General features: G+C 39.3%; 2 protein-coding genes across 2 annotated transcripts in view; one reads left to right on the forward strand and one right to left on the reverse strand.

Annotated features, from left to right (window-relative positions):
* oca2 (oculocutaneous albinism II) overlaps positions 1-22,419 on the forward strand; it is a 137,164-nt gene that overhangs the window by 95,682 nt on the left and 19,063 nt on the right. Inside the window, exons 19-20 of the mRNA XM_073852556.1 lie at positions 882-975; positions 2,429-2,522. Of these exons, the coding sequence (XP_073708657.1) occupies positions 882-975; positions 2,429-2,522 (188 nt within the window). The remainder of the gene's footprint in view (positions 1-881; positions 976-2,428; positions 2,523-22,419) is intronic.
* On the reverse strand, positions 14,412-22,094 carry LOC141346732 (uncharacterized). Its single transcript, XM_073851673.1, has 3 exons — positions 20,515-22,094; positions 14,879-20,371; positions 14,412-14,549 (listed from the first exon to the last, which is right to left on the reverse strand). The coding sequence occupies exons 1-2, from the start codon at positions 22,092-22,094 to the stop codon at positions 15,586-15,588; spliced, it is 6,366 nt and encodes a 2,121-aa protein (XP_073707774.1). The 3' UTR covers positions 14,412-14,549; positions 14,879-15,585.

The following is a 22,419-nucleotide window of genomic DNA, read 5'->3' on the forward strand; positions in this document are numbered from 1 at the left end:
TCAAGTTAGGATTTTCCACGCAGATTAAAAATGTGCTATTTGCGCTCCACTGCAAACCTAAAACTGCTATTTTCTTGTCAGCACAAGTGTACGGTTGCTTTGGCTCCTGATGCCCTCCCATCCACGCTGGCGTTGCCACAGCTGAATGAACCGGATGGCAAATGTAGTAGAAAATGTAATCACAGTTGTGCTGTGTAATTTATTCAAGTCGATTGCAGCTGAAGCCGATGTTAGCTGAGAGGCCAGCGTGTAGCGGACAAGTGGCTACACACAGAAATCTTCGAGGCAGAAGACATTTTCTGCAAATATGCAATCTTTAAATTACACCACACTGGTGGGAAGATCGAATGTGTATATGCCTTGAAAAACGGACGCATGCATATTTGTTGTTGTCGTCACAGGGATGCATTCTCTGCTTCTCGCCTTTTCATGCTAAGTACTGATGGCTATAGCCATTGTGGAGTGTTTTTGTCTTGTTTATATCCATGTAGATTTCATGCTTGGGCCAAAGCGGTGACGCTTGGATCAAACATGCCGTTTCATGAGATTTTCATTTGCTGTTTATTCAAGCTCTGTGTCTGTGCAAAATGAAATATGAAAAAGGAATCTAATGTCATCAACTATTGATTTTCTTGTTCTCGACTTGTGGAGCAGAAGAAAATGACTGAATCTGCTAATAGGTTGGACGGCTGTCAGAATTATTGAATATAACACTCTCCGTGACCCCGACATCCACAATGTTTGCTTCTTGGCAGATGTTTGTAATAGACATAGCTTAATTTTTCATTCTTCAAATACACTGAAGAACATTTATATACATTTAAACATAGACGCACTATATATTATATATTTATCTGAAGTGTTTTTCATTTCTTTCACAGATTCCTGTGCTTATAAACCTCAGTCAAGATGCAGATGTCAACCTACCAGTCAAGCCTCTTATTTTTGCCTTGGCTATGGGAGCTTGCCTTGGAGGTCAGTTATATTTTTGTTTGTATTATATATTACATAAAGGTTTTTTAAAAACAAAAATGCCATTACAGCAACCTTGGTTCAAGTGGATTGATGAACTGCAGTGCACACTATACCTTCAAAAGACATTCTTTGTAGCATTTCATTTGAATTGCAAACGACCTCCTATAGAAGCAAAGAAGTAGTTACTTCACCTAAATGTATCTGTGATATATAGCTAGCAATTCAAACTAGTAATTCAAAAATGCCCCTCTTTATGTCAACCGTAATAAACTGTACGTTTTCAATGCCACTAACTTGTTCCTCACTGGCTTTGAAAGCACTAGAGTGCACAATAGATCGCTCTACATTTAGGAATGTTTTGCACTTCCAAGGCCATTCGAAAATGCCTCATTGCCTGTTTGGCTCTAAGGACACGGAGAGAGAGATGTGGCAGTCCTACGGCCTAATCAAAGGAGATGTGTTAGCTCTAGTATCGATCCATGGAATGCTAAGGCAGGCTTCTGGTTTTGCTGTCACGCTGACACTTTTCATATGAAGACCATTCTTACACAAGGCCAAACAGCATGCTTTAAGAAATATGTTTTTTTTTTTGAAAAGACAAACTGATGCGTGTACACTGCCTTTCGAGTTTTAAATTGTTCCAACATATAAGACATTTAGTCATTGAAGGGATAGTTCACTTAAAAATTAATTACTCTTTTAATTACTCGTTCAAGGACCAGAAAGGTAGTAAGGACATTGTTAAAATAGTCTATGTGACAACAGTCTAAAACAGAAATTTCCGACATGCTAAAGACACATCACACTGGCAGGCTTTGCAAGTCTTATGAGATTGAGATGAAATCCTACAACCGATGAAGCCACTTGGATCAGAGGTGGGAAAATAAAATGAAGAACACGTCTAGATGCTCCAGAGTAAATTTTTCTAGACATGCTATTGATGAAGTGATGACCTCTGTCCTTCATCAGAAAGCTATCATGCCTGTGATTTGAGTTGGGACAGAAGTCCCTCTTCGTGCTATGCATTACCAAAGCAGGTGCTACAAAAGAAAACCCCTTGCTAAATCACCTCTGCAATTTAGCACTGAAGGTCATTTCATTGCTGGTACTCTAACAGAAGTGATTGCACAGTGGAGAACTTTAAATTGCAATCAGCATAACAAAAATCTCCTGTGCACATTGGCAGCAAATCAATTCTAATATTCATTTATAAAGATCCGTGTTTGTACAGTGCTGTATTTGTAGAAGACATATAGCGCTATTTAAACATTTACAAATTCTCAGATCTCTCTCTCAAGCCAGGCTCGAGCGATTGGATAGAGTATATATGAAATAATTTGCTAGGCAAACATTCCTTTTTTTCATTAAAAATAAATGAATGTCTATGTTTATTCAGGCTATCCGAGTTATACAAGACAGTAATTAATTTTTCTTTTTTTTTCTATTCCCAAAGGAAATGGGACACTGATTGGAGCATCTGCAAATGTGGTGTGTGCTGGGATTGCTGAACAGCATGGTTATGGATTTTCCTTCATGGAGTTCTTCAGGTATTTGTGTTGGGCACACATTTATTCTTCCACAAGTTTTATTAAAAAATAGTGACTCTTTTGCAACCAACTGGGGTATGAAACTCAAATTCGATGCAGATTTCCTGCTTAAAGAGAAAGTCATTTCAGTATTTAAAAAATTATTTAGTATGCTACAGTAAGGTTTCCACCTTACCAAACCAAAAATTAGCAAAATAATAGGATAGCAAAATAAAGTAAAATGTGACGTGTTATACTTAAAAATTCTTCATACAGTGGACTACCAGTAAAATTGATAAAAAATTTGGGACCAAAGATTATTCAGACACTTTGATCTCACCATGTTTTGCTTAATTTTTTTTTTTTAATTGCTAATGCAACCTTTTTACACCACAGACTAAACAAAATTAAGCATTGCTTGGTAATTTTTCAACAAAGTATTGATAGTTGTGTAAAACTAACAATTGTCTGAATTTTTGGTTGATTGTAATCCATTACATACCTTTCTATCAATGTTATCTGACAGTATCAAGGTGAATTTGTTCTGACACAGTTTAACTCTGAGTTCTTGTCATGTTTTCTTATCATTTTCTAAACTATAGCAAATAAACTGTGATAATGTGAGAAATGTAGGTGTCTGAATAAATTTTGGTTTGACTGTACATGTGAACTAACAATGAAAGAATAATTTTAAAACATTTATTAATCTTAGTTAATCTTATTGTTAATTCATTTTACTAATACATTATTAAAATCAAAAGTTGCATCTTTTAAGATTATTTAATGGATCTGAGCTAACAATTACCGGTTAACAGTTAACTAATGTTAAAAAAGACTATTAGCAAATGAATTGAACAAATGAATGAACTGTTAACTAGACTGTTAATAAATGAAATACTTAATGCTATTTCTTTTTTCACTTTTTATAGCACATTTACTAACGTTAAAGAGATAGTTCACCCAAAAATGAAAATTCTGTCATTAATTACCCTTATTTCATTTCAAAACTGTAAGACTTAGTTCATCTTCAGAACACAAATTAAGAAATTTTTGATGAAATCCGAGAGCTTTCTGACCCTGCATAGACAGCCATGCAACTACCACGTTCAAGGCTTAGAAAGGTAGTAAGGACATCAATAAAATAGTCCATGTGACATCAGTGGTTCAACCTTAATTTTATGAAGCTACGAAAGTACTATTTGTGCACAAAGAAAGCAGAAATAGCAACTTTATTCAACAATGTTTTCTCTTCCGTGTCAGTCTTTATAGCCTCTTAAAATTAAGGTTGAACCTGTTGTCTATGCAGGGTCAGAAAGCACCTGGACTTCATCAAAACTATCTTAATTTGTGTTCCAAAGATTAATAAAGGATTTACAGGTTTGGAAGGACATGAGGGTGAGTAAATGATGGCAGTTGGAAGTTTCTTTTTTCTGTGAACTACCCCTACTAATGGGACCTTAGTGTAAAGTCAGTTTTTTTAATGCCAGTCTATTATTTTTTGTATTATCTGTTATACACTCTACGATCAGTCACTGGATATTTCGTTATGTGGTCTCTTCCTAAGTGGGCAGTTCTTAGCCAGAATAAGCTGCGATGAGCACCAGACTCTTTCAGAGGAAAATAAATAATTTCCTCTGTGTCAAAGCTAGTATTGCTAGCAGCAAAATTACCCAGGAGTGCCCTTGTGCAAAAGTCAATCCCCTAGCTATATGTCCAGATGTTTATAGCCTTTCATGTACTCTTACTCTTCAGGGAAAGCTGTGATTATTCCAGCCAGATCTGTTGGCCCGTGGTAGCTTAAGTGGGGTCTGTTTCAGGGCACACTTTTTCTCAAGCAGCTCCTGCAGGGTGCTGCTTCCGGTCATGTTCTTACTTCTCTTCACTTTTTAAAATACACCATTTAAAGGTGGAGCAATATTGCAATCAAAAAGAGAACAGTATAACCAGCAGTTACAATCAAAATGCCACTCAACTCAAGGGTATAGTTCACCCAAAAATGAAAATTCTGTCATCAAACCCATAAGACCTTTAGATCTTTAGAACACAAATTAAGATATTTTTGATGAAATCCGAGAGCTTTTTTTTTGGGTGAACTGTCCCTTTAATATATGTAAACATTGTGTCATAAAATATCCTGTATGTATGGCCTTCTTTTTTTTATTCGAGATGATTTGTTGCTGAACACATTTGTCTTTGCACGCTCCATGTAAAATCAGTGTAAACTGATCATGTTCATCATGTTCCAAAAATATCCCTAAGTGTGTCTCTCTTTTTAAGAAGTGACAGACCTAGTTTTAGAGAGACTCTTAAGACAGCTTGATTTCAAGCACTCTCTAGCGTATCAACAAATACATCTGAATGTGGAAAAGGAGCTGCTTGCTGATTACCTCTTGGTGAGAGGCTTGCGGTGATATTCACCGTCTCTTTTGATTCGGTTCTCCCTGCTTGTTACCACCTGCTCGATGGAAGTGCTTTCCATGCAAATACAGATGCATGCAGATATCTGGCTTTCTCCCAGTTGGTGGGGCGTTGGTGGTCAATGGTGAAAAAGAGGAAGTTGAATGCACATCTGATTGGACTGTGAAATGATCCCGGTGGGAGACAGTGGGGTCTTTCAATCGGAGGATATAGAATTCAGAAAGGAAGTTCAGACATGCCTAGCACAGAGCCAGACATGAAGGCACTTCACACTTTCACTGATACCTTTGGGATTTTGTGTCTTTGGATTTACTTAAATACTGCTTGTTTTGATATTGGCACAACCCCTCTATATTGTTTAATGCGTCTGATTCTACATTAATTTCTAGTTACTATCCAATGTTTTTATTTTACTTTTTATATGTTAATGCTTTCATTAATGTAATTGGTAGCACTTTACAGTAAGGAGTCATTTGCTATCAGTTTACGAACAATGAACAATATATTTATCACACTATTTTTGTCCTTGGACCACAAAACCAGTCATAAGGGTAAATTTTTCAAAATTGAGATTTATAAATCATATGAAAGCTGAATAAATAAATACAACTATTTGAATCTCTGGAATCTGAGGGTGCAAAAAAATCGAAATATTGAGAAAATCACCTTTAAAGTTGTTTAGTGATGCATATTACTAACCAAATTTTTTTTATATATTTACTGTAGGAAATGTTCAAAATATCTTCATAAAACATGATCTTTACTTAATATACTAATGATTTTTGGCATAAAAAAAATATAAATTTGACCTATACAATGTATTTTTGGCTGTTGCTACAAAAATATCCGTGCTATTTATGACTGATTTTGTGGTCCAGGGTCACATTTATTAATCTTCGTTTATTTTAGTTAGTTTTTTATGTTAGTTCATGTTAGTTCACAGTGCATTGACTAATGTTAACAAACACAACTTTTTAAATAATGATAAGTGATTTTAATAATGCACTTGTAAATGCAGAAATTACCTATAACTAAGACTAATAAATACTGTAAGAGAATAATAGTTCATTCTAAGTTCATGGTAACTGATGTAGTTTACTAATAAACCTTATTGAAAAGTATTATGTAACGGATGTAATTTAAATGTAATCTAATTGAAATACATTTGGGAGGCTTTTTTTTGGCAAATATGATTTATGCAATTAATTGCAATCAATTCTGTCAATTAATTGGCATATTGTGTATTTAATTAGATTTAGATTACATTTGTTAGGTCATAAATTATCATTTTGACTTTTTTGTTAACATTAGTCACTGTATTATGAAAAAGCATGAATTAACATGAATTAATATATTATATTAACTTTATTGTTAGTTCATGATACCTAAATGATACCTAATGCATGAACTAATAAATTTACCTTCATTGTAAAATGTTACTTAAATAAATAAATGTCAATTATGTTTATATATAATATTGTACAGAACAGTTTATAATATATAGACATTATTATTTAAAATTAACATTTTATTACTTTTCCATGATCTAACAATCCATCTTCATTAACAAGCAATCACTTACTATTTTGTAGGCCCTTTGCTTGTCTGTCTAAGTGGCCATGGCACTTTTAAACCCTGAGACAGGAGAAATCAATGGCATTAGACAGAGCCCAAGGGCCCTCGGCTCCTCGGCTCAACACAGGGAAGGACCGGGAGCTCAGTCTAAACGGCACATCAGACAGGGAGATAAGGCAGATCAATTCAAGCTAATCTTAGGAGTGATTCCAATCCGCCCTAGTGTTAGCAAGAACCTCAGATTCTCCCTCGCTCTTCACTTTTAGTTGAACGGCTGCCACTTGCTTCCGATTCTGTTTCAGTAATGAAGTACCTCTGCTAAGCCAAAGACCTGCTCGCCGTGTGCACTCGTGAGACATATTCTTGGATTCCCTCCTTCCTTGTTCTAGGGCCCACAGGACTGTCCAGAGGCAGGTAGAGCAGCTGGGCGACTCAGGGCTGAGCCAAATGGGGACGGGCTGGTGGCAGCGGGGTGGGTGAGGGAGGAGGAGGCAATCGCCTGTGGGATCTTATTTTTTTGGCAGTGCTAGGAAAACAAACAGGGTGGTAGCAGATGTTTGAGTAATTGCTCATTCATCATTAACCTCCCTCCTGCCTGATACTCACAGAGAATTCAAGTCATCCTTATCAGCCTCTGCATGTCATCTGAACCGCTTCTATACCTCTTCAGGTAGAGACTCAGAAGTAGATAAATTGCGACGTAATCCTGAACTTCAGAGTGTTTGCTTTTTGTATTTTGGGGCCTCATTTGTATGCCCTGTGGTGGTTAGAACTTTGTGATGAATGGGTAAGTCTTCAGCTCAGCCTGTAATTGGCTGATTGGTCGGTTGCTATGGGGATGAAGGGGGGACTGAGACTTTCTCTGGCACTCTGGTAAGAAACTAGTGATGGAACACCACTGAGCTTCAGCATGAGGGCTTCACAAAGCAGCCGACGTTGCACAACACTGTTCCTCTACTGATTTGTAGCAAGATCACCTGCAGACTCATTTATTTTATTCACAACCACAAGTCGCAAGTATGGTATCTAAATCATACTTTTTTCTAACACTGTTGGGATCAGATGATACAGTTATTGCAGTCTTTGAGTTTCACCAACTCAACAATCAACTACTGATGTGCACAGCTGCATGGATTTAACTAGGAATTTGGTCACACTAGTTTAGGGAACAATTTTCAGTAACTAGGGGCCTGTCCACACGGAGACGCGTTTCGCTGTATACGTATACATTTTTTTATCGTATTGGCGTTTCATCCACACGGATCCGGCGTTTTAGGAGACTGAATCCGCTATTTTTTGAAACCGGGTCCCAAAGTGGATAAATCTGAAAACGACACCCTCGCGGTTTCGTGTGTACAGCCAATACGTATATTTTGTGAAACGATGATGTCATCACATCACGTGTCGGCTGCGTCACACGTAACAGCAACAACAATAATGGCGGACTACATGATTGTGTTCGTGTTGCTACTAAGCCTACTAGCTTTATTACAGCTAAATCTATTCAACTTATCTATTCAATCTATTCAATCTATTCAACAATCTTCTATGCAACTTTTATGAGCAACAAGCGATAATGTTCGCATCTTCGTCTTCTTCTTCTTAGTTCGTATACAGCGCGCAAGGTTATGCGCATGCTCAAAGTCTTCTTCTCCGTGTATAGCGTATCTCTATGGCAGAATTACAGCACCCCACACTGGTCTGGCATATATACTACACCGTTTTCAGTGGTTTCGTGTTTACGGAATTTTTTTTTAGAACGAGGAAAAAAAAATGATCGGATAGGGAACGCACCGGCTTCGTGTGGACGGAGTCTAGTACTTAAGGGTTAGTTCACCCAAAAATGAAAATTAGCCCATCATACACTCACTCTCCAGGCGTCTTAGATGTATATGACTTCCTTCTTTCAGACAAATCCAATTGGAGTAAAAATTATCCTGGCACTTCCAAGCTTTGGAATTGCATAGGCGGGTATTTCTCTTCGTCAGTCTAAAACAAGTTCAATAAAGTGCATTCATCCTTAAAAGTGACTCACATGGCTCCAGGGGTGAACAAAGGCCTCCTGTAGTGAATTGATGCATCTTTGTTAGAAAAATATCCATATTTAAAACATAAGAATCACTTTAATCTAGCTTGCGCCGGCTTTGTGCATCCGTCACTCGAAAGTGACAAACGCTTCATGGAGAGAGGTAAACACAGCACAGGTCACGAATTAGAAGTTCAAAACGAGGATTTATAAAGACAAATGTTGGAGGATTGCTTCTTTTGCTCCTGTAAACAAATGTTGGTTTGTACGAGACTCATTGGCGCATACGCAGTGCTGACGTCCTATGTCATCTGCCCGGAACTGCTTTCGTGTACGACCAGCAGCTGCAAGCAAGATTAAAGTGATTCTTACGTTTTAAATATGGTTATTTTTCTTACAAAAATGCATTGTTTCACTACAGGAGGCCTTTATTCACCCCCCGGAGCCGTGTGAGTCACTTTTTTTATGGATGGATGCACTTTATTGAACTTGGACTGACAAAGAAAAAACACCTGCCAATAAAAAAATCTTACATATTGTGCCTTTAATATGTGCTTTATAAGTGCCAATTAAAATAGCCAATATATTAGTAATATGCATGCTAAAAAGCAACTAGTTAATAGTGAAAATTGGTCCCCAAACTACAGTGTTACAAGCAGGGCCTAAAACTAACTTTTTACCACATCTGCCAATGACCGGTGACAAAAGAAAATTCACCAGCCAAAATTTTTTTTACCGGACATGAAACTCTTTTTGCCAAAACAGGCAGTTACTTTAATTATATGCATTTATGGTGTAATTACTACATTTTTAAGTCAGTCCATGTTCATATTTAGTGCAAACAATGAGCTGTCACTTTAATTCAGAGCGTCCAGCACAGCAAAAGTGGCCTGCATACTATGCATTTCAAACTATTCTATACTATATGTGCATACGATCCATGATACAGTAGTAGTAATTTTCAACACTATTTAGGGCAGATAGGGTGAATAGTATGCACATTGGGACGCAGGGATAGACTCGATCGCTGTACTGCAGACGCACCGCTCCTGGAACGGATTGCCGGACCGCAACTGTGTGCAACGTGATTGCTCAAATCCGTTAACGGGTATGTGTGAAACAGGCGTAAATTATCAAATACAAGCCTGTCTCTCTTTTATCCATTGTCAGTAAAACACCATCTCTCTCTAAAACACAGAGAACCATCATGACTTTCTGATGTTTGCATTCCGTTTATCATGTTTGCGGTCCGTTCCGGCGTAAGCCCATTATGTGTCACCACGTTCTCATTTTATGAAGAATAAGGAAGGGAAACGTTCTGCTGAAATAAAGCAGCGCCAGCAATATTTTCTCAGGTAAAAGCTATAGAACCGTGTCTAGGGGACAAGGTGACCATCACACTCTTCGGACTATCAGCCCGTTTGTAACCCATTATTTGATTCGCTCTTGTGGCTTATGGCAAAACAGCTAACCAGTCACGATGATCTCATCTTCAGAAAAGATTATTTTATTCGCTTACGTCAGAAACAGTGAATCTCTTTAAAAACTGGTTGTTGTTCTTATTACAATGCATTTGGCAAAAGTGTTACCCGCCAACTAGCGACTAGTGCGGTTACATACACTCGCCAACGCTGATTTTTACTTGCGTTTGACGCTTGGCGAGTGTTAATTTTAGGCCCTGGTTACAAGTAATTTTTACTATTCACTTTATCAGAATTAATTTATGTTAGTTTATCCCAATAAATAAAGGATAGTTTTATTTTGTAAAGAATTCTAAGAGCTTTCTGACCCTGCATACAGAACCATAACTGACACGTTCAAGGCCGAGAAAGGTTGTAAGGACATCGATAAAACAGTCCATGTGACATCAGTGGTTCAACCTTGATGTATAGAATATATACAATGATTGCATGCCATTACTGTGCTTTTCTGTGAAAGTTCAAAAGCAACTTCACTGCATTCCGTGTTGCTCTCTGACAATAGATTTAATCTAAACTTCCTGCTTGCACCAAAAGTCTCGGTCTGATCTGTCCAATTATATGTGATGGGAAGTCTTCCATTGGTGTTCAGATGAGTCCACATTTTATTAAACTGTGCATCACTCTTTTTCCCTGTCAATCTCCTACCCTTTTCCACTCACCCCAGCCTATCCCAATAGTGGCGATATTGGCTTGTGATGACTCGCTTGGCTTTGAAGCCTTGCTCCTCTGACCTCCATATATACTTTTTCTTAGAAAACCATCACTGATTGTCTTCGGCGTAAGGAGGGTAGTCTGAATGACCAAGGCTTTGGGGACCTGCTCTTAAACTGAGCATGTTTACCACACCAGGGCAAGTTGCCTATATTGAGCACTTGCCTTTTTTTCTCTCTCCAGCATCCATCTTCTGCTGGCATTTTTCGTCTCCGGCCAAGCCCTCTGAGTGAACTGCAGAATTAATGAAGTGACATATGGAGACGTAGCCTGACCAGCTGTAAAACTTTAATGATGCAGAGCTTGTAAATCCATGGTACACTTAGTTACCTCACATTATTGGTAGGATATATGTCTGACTCTTGACATCTTTTACACATAAGTGTGACCTGAGCAGCTCTAAAGGGAAGAACCTAAATAAAGAAATGAACTATAACAGTTTGATTGCATATTGTATATTTTGACTACTTGCTTAGCTTTTTGATAATATGAGTGATATTTGAGTGGGAGTAGTTAAAGACTCACTGATTTTAATGCAGTCCTTTTTACTTTACATCACTGAAAAGTAATAATTTAGTAAGGTACTTTTGATGAAAGGAAAACTGAGGGCCAGTAATTCATGTATTTTATACAAGATATATATTTTCATCTGAATGTGTGTGGTTTAGATTAAGATGCGTATAAGTATAGATGTATGCATTTGCATACAAATGCATCAGCATTTTCATTAATGCTGAATTAATTAAAGTGCAAAACACTTCCAGCAAAGAATCCATGAATACCATCGACTTGCTTCAGGGCAGATAAACAGTCGATGTAACTAAAAACAACAGAGACAATACTGGCTGATTTACTTGGAAAGGGCCTCATTCTGTTGTTTCCAATAGACGAAGGCCTCTTTCCTTTTCTGCAGATCTCCCACGTCATGTGATGTAATTAGCATTCCCATTTACAGCCGCTGTGTCTCGATACCCCTGTAGCACAGACAATACCAAACCTGTGCTTGGAGACTGCAGGTGAGTAATCTGCATTTGGCACCGAATCAATTACTTACCCTGTATGGTAAATCAAGAACAATGAGTCCCATTCTGCATAGACCACCACAGACATCCTCTCCTCAAGATGTAATAGCTGTACACAACTCAACACCTAAAGAGAAAATAATAGAGCAGATCTTTTTCACGGCCTCAGTCAGGCACCTTCTGCTACCTTCTGGCTTTAAAACAATATTGAGTGTATTTTATAACAATACAACTATTTATTTCATTGTTGTGTAACATATTGTGTAAAGACAACTTTCCAAGTGCAGGGCAAATTAGGAAATGGGAAGAAAAGGCTTATAGCAGAGAGCAGACACAATCAAACATGGACGTGACTCTGTTCTAAACAGATTGAATGGAGAAATGTAGTGTGCACAGAAGATATACAAAGAAAGATTGCAACCAAGTATGTATTTATAAATGTGTTTTTATATATTTTTGTCTGGAAATGTGATTTTGCTTAGGGTTTTTTGTGCTGTGCTTAATCTATCAAGCCAAAGAGTTGCCAAAGTGCTGAGATAAAGTTTTTAAGTTGTATTCTTCTTAAAGAACAAATGGTAAACAAAAGTGAAGAGATAACAGAAAGTAGGAGATATGGAAGTACAGTAATAGCTAAAAGTTATAAAAGTAATGTTTTTCTTAGTTTTCAGTCTATCAAAGTGTTCTTTTCAACTCAGGAGATTTTTATTTATTAGAAGCACAGATACAAAATCATTGCATTATGCATTCAGAATTCCTTCAGACTTTTTATGAAATTTGTAATAAGAAAAGTTTTAGTATTATATTTTAGCTTGAGGCCATCTATATGCTTGTGTTTGCCTAAACAGTGATAAAAATCACTTTTAGCAGATATGCACATTTAAAATGTAAAGTCTTTTTTTCTTTTCCAGGATTTTTTGTTTTTTAATATTAATGGATTGTGGTATGCTACATGGATTTTAGCCAAACTAAATGCTCTCTAGAATGAGACTGTGCCTCCTCTAGTGACCGACTGCCATATACTGCAAATCATAGTTCACTGATGTGAGTTAAAGGATTAGTTCACTTCTAAAACAAAAATTCCTACATCGCTGCAGAAGTACTGACCCAGTGTTTACAAAGTGAACATACAAAGATCAAATGGCCTTTACAAAAAAAGGTAAAACAGCGATGTAGGACGATTTTGAAGTTGAAGAAGAAAATGAATTGGTAGTTTTTCGACATAACCTAATGGTATTGACCCGGATCACACAGACTACGCATGCACATCACAGAGATGAGCCAATGCGATCATTTGAGGTAAAAAAGTATATAAGTTTTCAATTTGTTTCGAAAATAACCGATTGCTTCGCTAGATAAAACACCGCTCTTCCTCGGCTGGGATCGTTTAGAGCCCTTTGAAGCTGTGTATAAACTGCATTTTGAAAGTTCAAACTTGAGGGCACCTAAAATGTTTGTAGAATGTCTGAAGAAAGAAAGACATGAACATCTTGGATGACAAGGGGGTAAGTACATTATCTGTAAATTTTTGTTCGGGAAGTAAACTGGTCCTTTAAAGGTATAGTTTACCCAAAAATAAAAATTCTGTCATTCCAAACCCGCAAGATCTTCGTTCATCTTTGGAACACAAATTGAACTTGAAATTCAAAAGCCTTCTAAACTACCACAGTTAAAGCACAGTAACGTAGTAAGGACATTGTTAAAGTCCATGTGACATCAGCCAAGAGAATACTTTTTGTGGACAAAGAAAACAAAAATAAGGACTTTATTGTAATGATTTCTACTTTTCCGGGTCAGTCCTCTGCCATTTACAAGAGTATCACGACCCTAGTTCTCTTACTGTCTATGGTGGGGGTCAGAAAGCTCTCGGATTTATCAAAAATATCTTAATTTGTGTCCCGCAGATGGGTTTGGAACAACGTGAGGGTGAGTAATTAATGACAGAATTTTCATTTTTGGGTGAACTATCCCTGTAACTCAAATTTTCTTTCTTTTTCATGAAATCTGAGCATATCAAGTGATTGCACTGGGTCCTTAAAGGGCAATGGGTGCAAAATTCACTTTTACATGGTGTTTGCATATAAATGTGTAGCGCTTACTCTATGAAATACCCGGACCAGCGTTTCAGAAGAAAATAGATTCGCTGCTGAGAAAGATGCCACAACAACAGTGATCAGATCTGACTCGGAAGATTTTGATTTAACAAGCGAATTGTATTTGCACAGACCACACTTGGTAAGTTGTTCAACATTTAGAACAGTGACAATGAAAAACAATATGTTTACAAATTTTCAGGCACTTAATTTTCTTTTTGTCTTTGTTTTAGGTTTTAAAAACCTATCTTTGGTTTCTTTTTCCCAGCAAGGTAAGTTATTAACTCACTATTTGTTCCTTTAAATGAACCAACAAAAAACAAACAGCATAAAATCAAAAAATAAATAAAATTACAATTTCAGTTGTAACTCAACAATTTGACAATTTGAATTTTCAATAAAACAAAGTTTCCCTATTTCAACCTTAAATTGTCCAGTCTCTCAGAAAACCAGATTTTGAATTGTCCATAGAGTTTATCCGTCACGAGGAAAGAATGTCTTCATCCAAGAAGGAAGAAAAAAACAGAAGAAAAGTCATTCGATTTCCTACCCTTCGCAGAGTTCACTAAGTGGTCTTTTTTCACAGACTATCCAAGAACGGAATCCAGGGGGCTCGCCAGTCCAAACCCTCCTAAGCACCAACAGAAGGTCGGGACAGATCCAAGATACAGACTTCGACAGAGGATCGACTCATGGAAGAACAAAACCACATCAAAAAACCTGACCTTGAACAAACAAGGTCATAAAACAATAATGAATATCTTCATTGTAACAACAGTCAATAACATTGTATCAAAATAAACTCATGAAAATAAACTAATCGTTGTACATATACACATTTTAAACACAACTTGAATATATGTAAATGAATCCTTCAAATAAAGAATATTTTCTTTATATGTAACATGTCTGTGACTGTTTTTCTACTTTCCAAATACAGCTTTACACAGTTTCACATACATAAATCATACTCACAGATTTAATTCCTCCTATTTCCCTTCTTAAACAATAATAACAATTTGATTTGTAACTAGTAATAAGTCAGTTGACTTACCAAGGAGATCGTTAAATACAGAAATTTCCAGAAGGCACCTCGTCTCCTTTAAATCCGTTTCTTTCTCCTTTTTAATCAAAAATACATGCTGTAAACACTTAAGCATTTCTCTGATGCTTATAAAGTACATAAATATCAGCATATCTTTTGATATTCATGAAATAGAATGTGTTTCACTCGATTACATTACTAATTTGCTTTTATGAGTATTACAAAATAAAGTTTGTCACTTTACTTACAATATCCTTTATCAAAGTTCCTCTAGGAGATCGTTTCTCTTTCTCAATTTCTCATGAAGCAAAATGAAAATATTCTCTTCAGGAATCAAATGCAAAAATAAAGCAAAAACCGTTCTCCACATAAATCGATGCAATTGTTAAGCGAGCTGCTGCTAACTCTGCGTGCATTCCATGTGCGAAACCCGGATATCAATTTCTCTGCCGTGCCGCATTCAGCGCTCTCATTGGTCCTTCTTAAATCAAAGACGGCTGACTATTGGCCACATATACAACCAATTAATAGTATGTGTTTACATAAAATTAAGATTTTCTTTTAGAAATAAACTTATTTTAAATATGTTTTAATACTTTATGTATTATTAGATTTCCACTTAAAATTTATAAATTAGTTTTCTTCCTCTGTTACTCTCTGGTAACCTTGGTTACACTTCCCCCTCCTAAATCACAGCACGTCCCTGTGCGTGGGAGTCACACAGGTGAATCTACACTGGGTCCAGTATTGTTATATGCAATATGATCATGTTCATCTACTGATTCTGATAGTGCAGAGCTCAAGCCTTGCAACAAAGACTGAATGACTGAAATCAATGGATTTCCCAACCGTGCATACTGCAGCTTGTCTGGTGGTCTACTCTGTCTTTTTGAGCGTCTTGGTTCCATATCCCCTGCCTCATCTGCCACCGTTGGAATGTCTGGAAGATGTCTGACAGAGGGTGATGGAGGATGGGTGTTCTCTACATGTGCATCAGGTCCAACTTCATTCACCACTTCAAAGGACTCATCTGGTACCTCGCTTGAGTCATTACATTCTTGCTCTGAGATTACTTGTACTAATTCATCTTCTCTATTCTTTTCAGGCTCAACTCCAGAGGCATCCGGTTCTCCATGACACATCTCAGGTGAGTTTCTCTCTACCCCAATACTGGTTAAGTTTCTTTCAGCAGGTGCAGATTCCCTTAACCGATCCAGGACAACAGATGGCGGACTCTCGGACACAACTTCAGGTAAGTTCCTTGTAACCAATGAACTCTCTGAATGGTGAGTAGGTCTCCCTTCCAGAATAACTTTAGTAGTGAACTCTAATGACTCTCCAGGTACATCAAAGTGAACAGATTCACTGTCTGATTCAGACTGAGAATGCACAGTCTCTTCTTCAGCAGCATTTTCAATTCTGGACTGAGCTCGGGTTCTTGGCCTACGATGTTCTTTCTGCTGGGCAGAATCTGAAAACTCAGTGTTGGGTAAAAACCCACAGGGCAAAAGCAAATCACGATGCAAAGTACGCATCGGACCTTCCTTTCCTTCCGGGCAAACCGTGTAGACTGGGATACCACTGTTTTTCTTTAACACAACATAGACGTTAGGTTCCCATCTGTCCGCTATTTTGTGTTTTCCTCTTAGCCGGACATTCCTTACTAGGACTCGATCACCTACATCCAGAACAGAGGCAACTACATTCCTATCAAACCTCCTCTTATTTCTTCCAGCCACCTTCAAAGCGTTGCGACTGGCAAGGCGGTAGCTCTCCTCTAGCCGGTCCTTGAGAGATTTTACATACTGCGAGTGAGAATGAGAGGAGTCACTGACTGGAAGTCCAAACGCGAGATCCACGGGTAACCGAGGCTGTCGGCCAAACATCATTTCGTAAGGTGAGTACCCCGTCGCATCATTTTTTGTGCAATTGTAAGCATGCACAAGCGGTTTAACAAATTCCTTCCAGTGGGCTTTCTTGTCATTCTCCAGGGTTCCCAGCATTTGCAGCAAGGTCCTGTTAAACCTCTCTACTGGGTTCCCTCTCGGATGATAGGGCGTCGTTCTCACCTTACGGATACCCGCGACTTTGCACAGTTCTTGAATGGTCCGTGATTCGAAATCTGGGCCCTGATCACTATGCAATTTTTCTGGGAAGCCGTAGTGTAGTAAGAAATGGTCCCAGAGACATCTGGCCACTGTTCGAGCCTTCTGGTCCTTGGTAGGTACTGCAATAGCATATCTTGTAAAATGATCTGTAATGACCAATATATCCTTCGTATTGCTATTGTCTGGCTCTACTGTTAAGTAGTCCATACAGACCAGCTCCAGAGGTCTGCTGGTCTTTATGTTCACTAATGGAGCTGCTTTCTGTGGTGGAGATTTTCTCCGAATGCAACGTTCACAGGTTTTTACTTTTCTCTCCACAGCATCAGCCATTTTAGGCCAATAGAACCTGGAACGGAGGAGGTCAAGAGTTCGCTCCAGACCTAAATGACCCATGTCGTCATGTAAACTGGTAAGTACCATCTCTCGAAGATCCTCGGGTAACACAAGTTGGCTCAACTCTCTACCTTGATCCATTCTTTTCCGATATAATACTCCATTCTTCACTTCAAGTTTATTCCACTGTCTCATCCACATAGACATTGTAGGTGACAGGTTCTTCCTACTAAGAGGTTTTTCACCAGACTCTAGGTACTCCAGGACTTCCTTCAACTCGGGATCTGCTCGTTGCCGGTTTACTAAATCTTCCTCAGAGAGGTAAGGGACCACAGGTAGGCCATGTTCAAATTCTTCTCGGAATTCTTGAGGTAATGCATCCGCATTCATCGTCAAGGATTCTGCTAATGTCATCCAAACAGGACAATGTCCATCCTGTGACTGGCTAACCTGATGTTTCTCACACACAGCCTTTACTGCTTCTGGCAGGATCACAGGCGAATGTTTGTCAACTTCAGCTAGATGGTTCAGAGTGAATTGCTTTATTCTCTCCTGTTCTTTTTGGGACTCTAGATCATTCATCAGCTGACCGTTTGGGCGCCTGGACAACCCATCAGCATCCTGGTTTTGGGCTCCTGCTCTATATTGGATCTTGAAATTGTATGTTGATAACCCAGACAGCCATCTATAACTGGTCGAGTCCAATTTGGCAGAAGTTAGGATATAAGTTAAGGGATTACTGTCAGTTACAACAGTAAATTCAGTCCCGTACAAATAGTCGCTGAACTTCGTGGTAATAGCCCACTTGAGGGCCAAAAACTCAAGCTTATGAGCCGGGTATCGGGCTTCACTCTTATTTAATCCACGACTAGCATAAGCAAGAACCCTCAACTGCCCGTCCTGTTCCTGATACAATGCGGCGCCTAAGCCGACAGTGCTGGCGTCCGTATGTAATATATAGGGCAATCTAGAGTCAGCGTATCCCAAAACCGGAGCAGTTGTTAATTTCTCCACAATTGTTTCAAACGCCTCCTGACAAGAAACATCCCATCTGTCTCCCAGCTTCCCTTTTGGATCATAGTATTGTCGGTTTGTGTCCTTACTCTTTCTTCCCTTCCGAAGTGGGGGATATCCTGCCGTGAGGTTGTTGAGAGGCTTAACTATTTTCGAGAAGTCCTGAACAAACCTCCTGTAATATCCGGCAAATCCCAAGAATGATTTCAGCTCTTTAAGAGTCTGTGGCCTTGGCCAGGTTTTAATGGCCTCAATTTTGTCTGGGTCCGTTTCCACGCCATACTCAGAAACAATATGCCCCAAATATCGCACTGATGTCTGAAAAAATTTACATTTTTCAGGCGAAAGTTTCAAGCCATATTCTTTTAGACGTGTGAGGACCTGCACTAGTCGGTGTTCGTGCTCTTCAAGGGTTTCTGAAAAAACTATAAGGTCGTCTATGAAAACTAGCACCTTTTTTCGGTTCAGATCGCCCATACAGCGCTCCATGAGCCTTTGAAAGGAACTGGGAGCATTTGTAATCCCTTGTGGCATTCTATTAAACTCCCAGAATCCTTGGGGGCATACAAAAGCTGTCTTGTGTTTATCCGTTTCCTCCATCTCGATCTGGTAGTATCCCGACTTCAGATCTAAGACGGAGAACCATTTCGAACCAGTTAAAACAGAAAACACCTCCTCCAAATTGGGAAGCGCATAGGCGTCCTTTATAGTTTGTGAATTAAGTTTCCTGAAGTCGATGCACAGGCGCACTGAATTATTCTTCTTCCTCACTACCACTATAGGGGACGCAAATGGGGACTCAGATTCACGAATAATTCCAGCAGCCAACAGATCTTGTAAGTGTTTGCGAACAGCATCGACGTCCTGTGGGTGAATAGGCCTTGGGCGATGTTTAAAGGGAGTTTCATCACTAAGTCTGATGCGATGCTTTACTTTATCCGTGTGCCCATAGTCCATGTCATGTAAAGCAAACACCTCAGACATTGTGTTCAACACAGCTGATATTCGGCTCTTCCACTCTGCTGGTAATGGGGAATTTCCAAAATCAAACTTTATCTGCAAGCTGTCAGAGTTTGTTTGAGTCTGAGAAACATCATGTCCTGGCTTTGTCTCAATTGCACACTGAATAGCATGCATTTCAGCAATCACAGCTTTTGGTGGGACAGCTATGTCATGCTGCGTGTCATTCCTCACCAATACAGGTAAACTAAAGGAGCGCTTAGCAGGCAAAGTGTAAAGACCACTGGCTACCAATAATCCGCCTGGCATAGACGACATTACTGGCTGTTCTAAAGTTGTGAAGTTTTCTGTAGGACAACTACTTAAATGAACAACTCCATCAAGAACAGCTACACTTCCTGCTGAGACAACTTTAGAAGCAGTTCCTGCCAACATTACACATCCCAGGACTTCAGTGTTCATCTGTTTGTGTCTCACATCCAGAATTTTTAGGACCGCTCGATACCCATTAAAAGCTGGACTGAGGTTCTCTGGGTTTTCTTGAGCATGGTTAGCATAAAGAGCATCGAGGGAGTTGGTTCCCACAAGAACTTGGGGAACGTGTATCAAATCAGGGACCACTAGGGCTAAAGTGTGAACTTCCGCTTTTACTCCTAAGAATTCCTTGGGGAATGTCAGAGTGAGTTCTACATAGCCCAAGTAGGGAACTGACTGCCCATTTGCTCCTTCTACTTCCAGTAAAGACTCCAACGACTTCAGAGGGTGACTTGAGAGATGATCTTGATAAAAGGAAAGTGGAATGGTGGTTACCTGGGAACCTGTATCTAGCAAACAATTCACAGGAGTTCCTTCAACAAACAGCTGGGCAGTACATTTCAGGCCAACCAATCCTCTTGGTAATTTTTCCTGCTTCACTGTATCACAACATTTGTTAAACACTCTTTCAGGCTTGTTAGGGCATGTGGGTCTTGCTTCAGTTTCTGTAAGCCCTGCTACAGAGACTGTTTGTAGTTTAACCGTGGGGACGCACCTCGGTTTTTCAGGTCCCACTGAGCTTGTTTCTCTCTCAGCTGATATCGTTTGGTTTCTACTTTGGAAGGATTTGGTTCATTTTCGCAATTAACAGAAATATGACCGTCCTCTCCACATCGAAAGCAGTAGCCTGGACGAGGTCGAGCTAAAGTCAATCCACCACTTCCGACTGATTTACTTTCTTCATGTCTAGCTTGCTTGGGCTGTGACATTGCAGAAGGACTCCTGAACTCAGATGTTCTCCCTGACGGATGTTTCTGTGATTCTGAGACAGTTAATTGGGCTTTTAACTCTGCAACAAGTCTTGTAAGTTCAACAATTTCCTCAACCTCTGAGTTTCTGTTTGGAACCTGCTGAGAAACTGCAGCTTCCACAGCTTGAATCTGAGCTCGCAGTTCAGTCAGTTCTTTTTTTAGTGAAGTCACCTCCATAGCTTTGGAACAAGTGGGCTGGCACTTCTGGTGAGTCAGTGGTTGCATAGAGGCAAGTTGGGCATGAATTTCTGAGATTTGCTTTCTCATGGAATCTGTTTCAGTGACTGCTCCAACGATTGCATCAGGTGAGTGAGCGGACAACTGATGAGTGGCAGCTCGTGGCTTGGAAGAAGCTAGACCTTGTTTAGCCACCCCAAAATAACTTCTCATCCGATCCTCTTTTGAAGCTTGTCTGTCTTCTTCTGTTCTGACAGACACTACTAGTTCCGCAAATGATGGTGGGTTAATCTTTCTTCTTTCTAGCTGAAGATTGGCAATTAAGCCATTATCCCAGCACCCACGGCAGAACTGCTTTAACAAACAGCGATCACGCTCACTCTCTGCAATACCACCCCTCCTTACTGCTGCACTCAACATCACTTGTAATCGATGCAGGTAGCTGGAAGGCTTTTCTCCCTGATTCTGCAGCATCGTCATGAACTTCGCCAGCAACTCTTCTCCATCCTCCACTGATCCATACACTGATTCTAGCAACTCTAAATACACAGAGGGTGATGACTGTGGGCTAACATGTTTGATTACGTCAGCAGCAGGTGGAAGTAAGCTGTCTAGGATTCTTCTTGTACGAGACAAGTCCGAAACAGATGGATCATCCAGAAGGAATCTCACATTTGCTCTCCATGTTTCAAAGTCTGGCTCATTTGGTGGACGTGGAATTTTCCCTGAGAAAGATCTTAGACGCAAAGTGGTATGCTGGGCTGTCACATCACTTGTTCTCACGACATGCTCAACCACAACTCTCTGCACACCTGGAGGATCTATCATATCCATGGTCAGAACTGGACGTGACACCCCCGTAGCTGTAGGATGGTTAATTCCACTACTATCAGATACAGAATTAATCTCATTCTCCTTGGACAGGTTTTGGGGTTTTTTCAGGTTATCACCCAACGATGGAGAAACGTCAGGTGAAAGAACTGCATCTCTACTTTCTCTCATTCTATGTGACGTGGCAGGTGACCCACGGTCATGTACCGAACTGGCAGTGCTGAGTCCCCGAGTTTGGGAGTCTGCTGCAAGAAATCCTTGTCTCTCGCTCAAGCTAGGCAGCTGTTCAGTGGTAGGGCTAACTGACCTCATCTTTACTAACTCCTCTTGAAGCACTTCTTGAAAAGATTTGCCAGTAGCTTTAGCAATGGCTTCCAGCTCTGCCAAATAACTCTTAGTAGCATCATCTTTAGCTACAGGTGAGTATACACTACTCAGGGCACGCACAGTGAAAATGACATCAGCATCTGAAGTGCTAACAATACTTAAGGGCAACAGAGGCTTCAGATTTTCCATTGCAGAACTATGCGCAAACTCTATTATAGCCTGCCTATGAAATTCAGATGTTGGATCATCTATAAGTAGAGTACGACTAATACTGCCATACCGCACAAGCCATGCTTCTAGGTTTTGGTCAGATTCACTCAATGTTATGCCACCAACTATGACAGCATTGGAAACATTCACGTTTTCGTTTTTAACTATATCCATAATGTTAACACTTGGATAACTTGTTTCACAATAAGAGTTGTCTTTGATTTGTCGTATCAAGAAATCACTGTTGTTGTCAGGCAAACAATCTCCTGGACTGGCTCGCCAACTTTTTGTAGCGCTTACTCTA

Source organism: Garra rufa, chromosome 12 (genome assembly GCF_049309525.1).
Source record: "Garra rufa chromosome 12, GarRuf1.0, whole genome shotgun sequence".
Classification (NCBI taxonomy): domain Eukaryota; kingdom Metazoa; phylum Chordata; class Actinopteri; order Cypriniformes; family Cyprinidae; genus Garra; species Garra rufa.

Excerpts from the sequence above, each read along its gene's own strand:
- LOC141346732 (XM_073851673.1), bottom strand. The coding sequence starts at position 22,094 with ATGGAAAATCTGAAGCCTCTGTTGCCCTTAAGTATTGTTAGCACTTCA. Across the intron at positions 20,372-20,514 it reads TCTGCAATGTCACAGCCCAA|AAACCAAACGATATCAGCTG; the intron begins GCAAGCTAGACA and ends CTTCCAAAGTAG.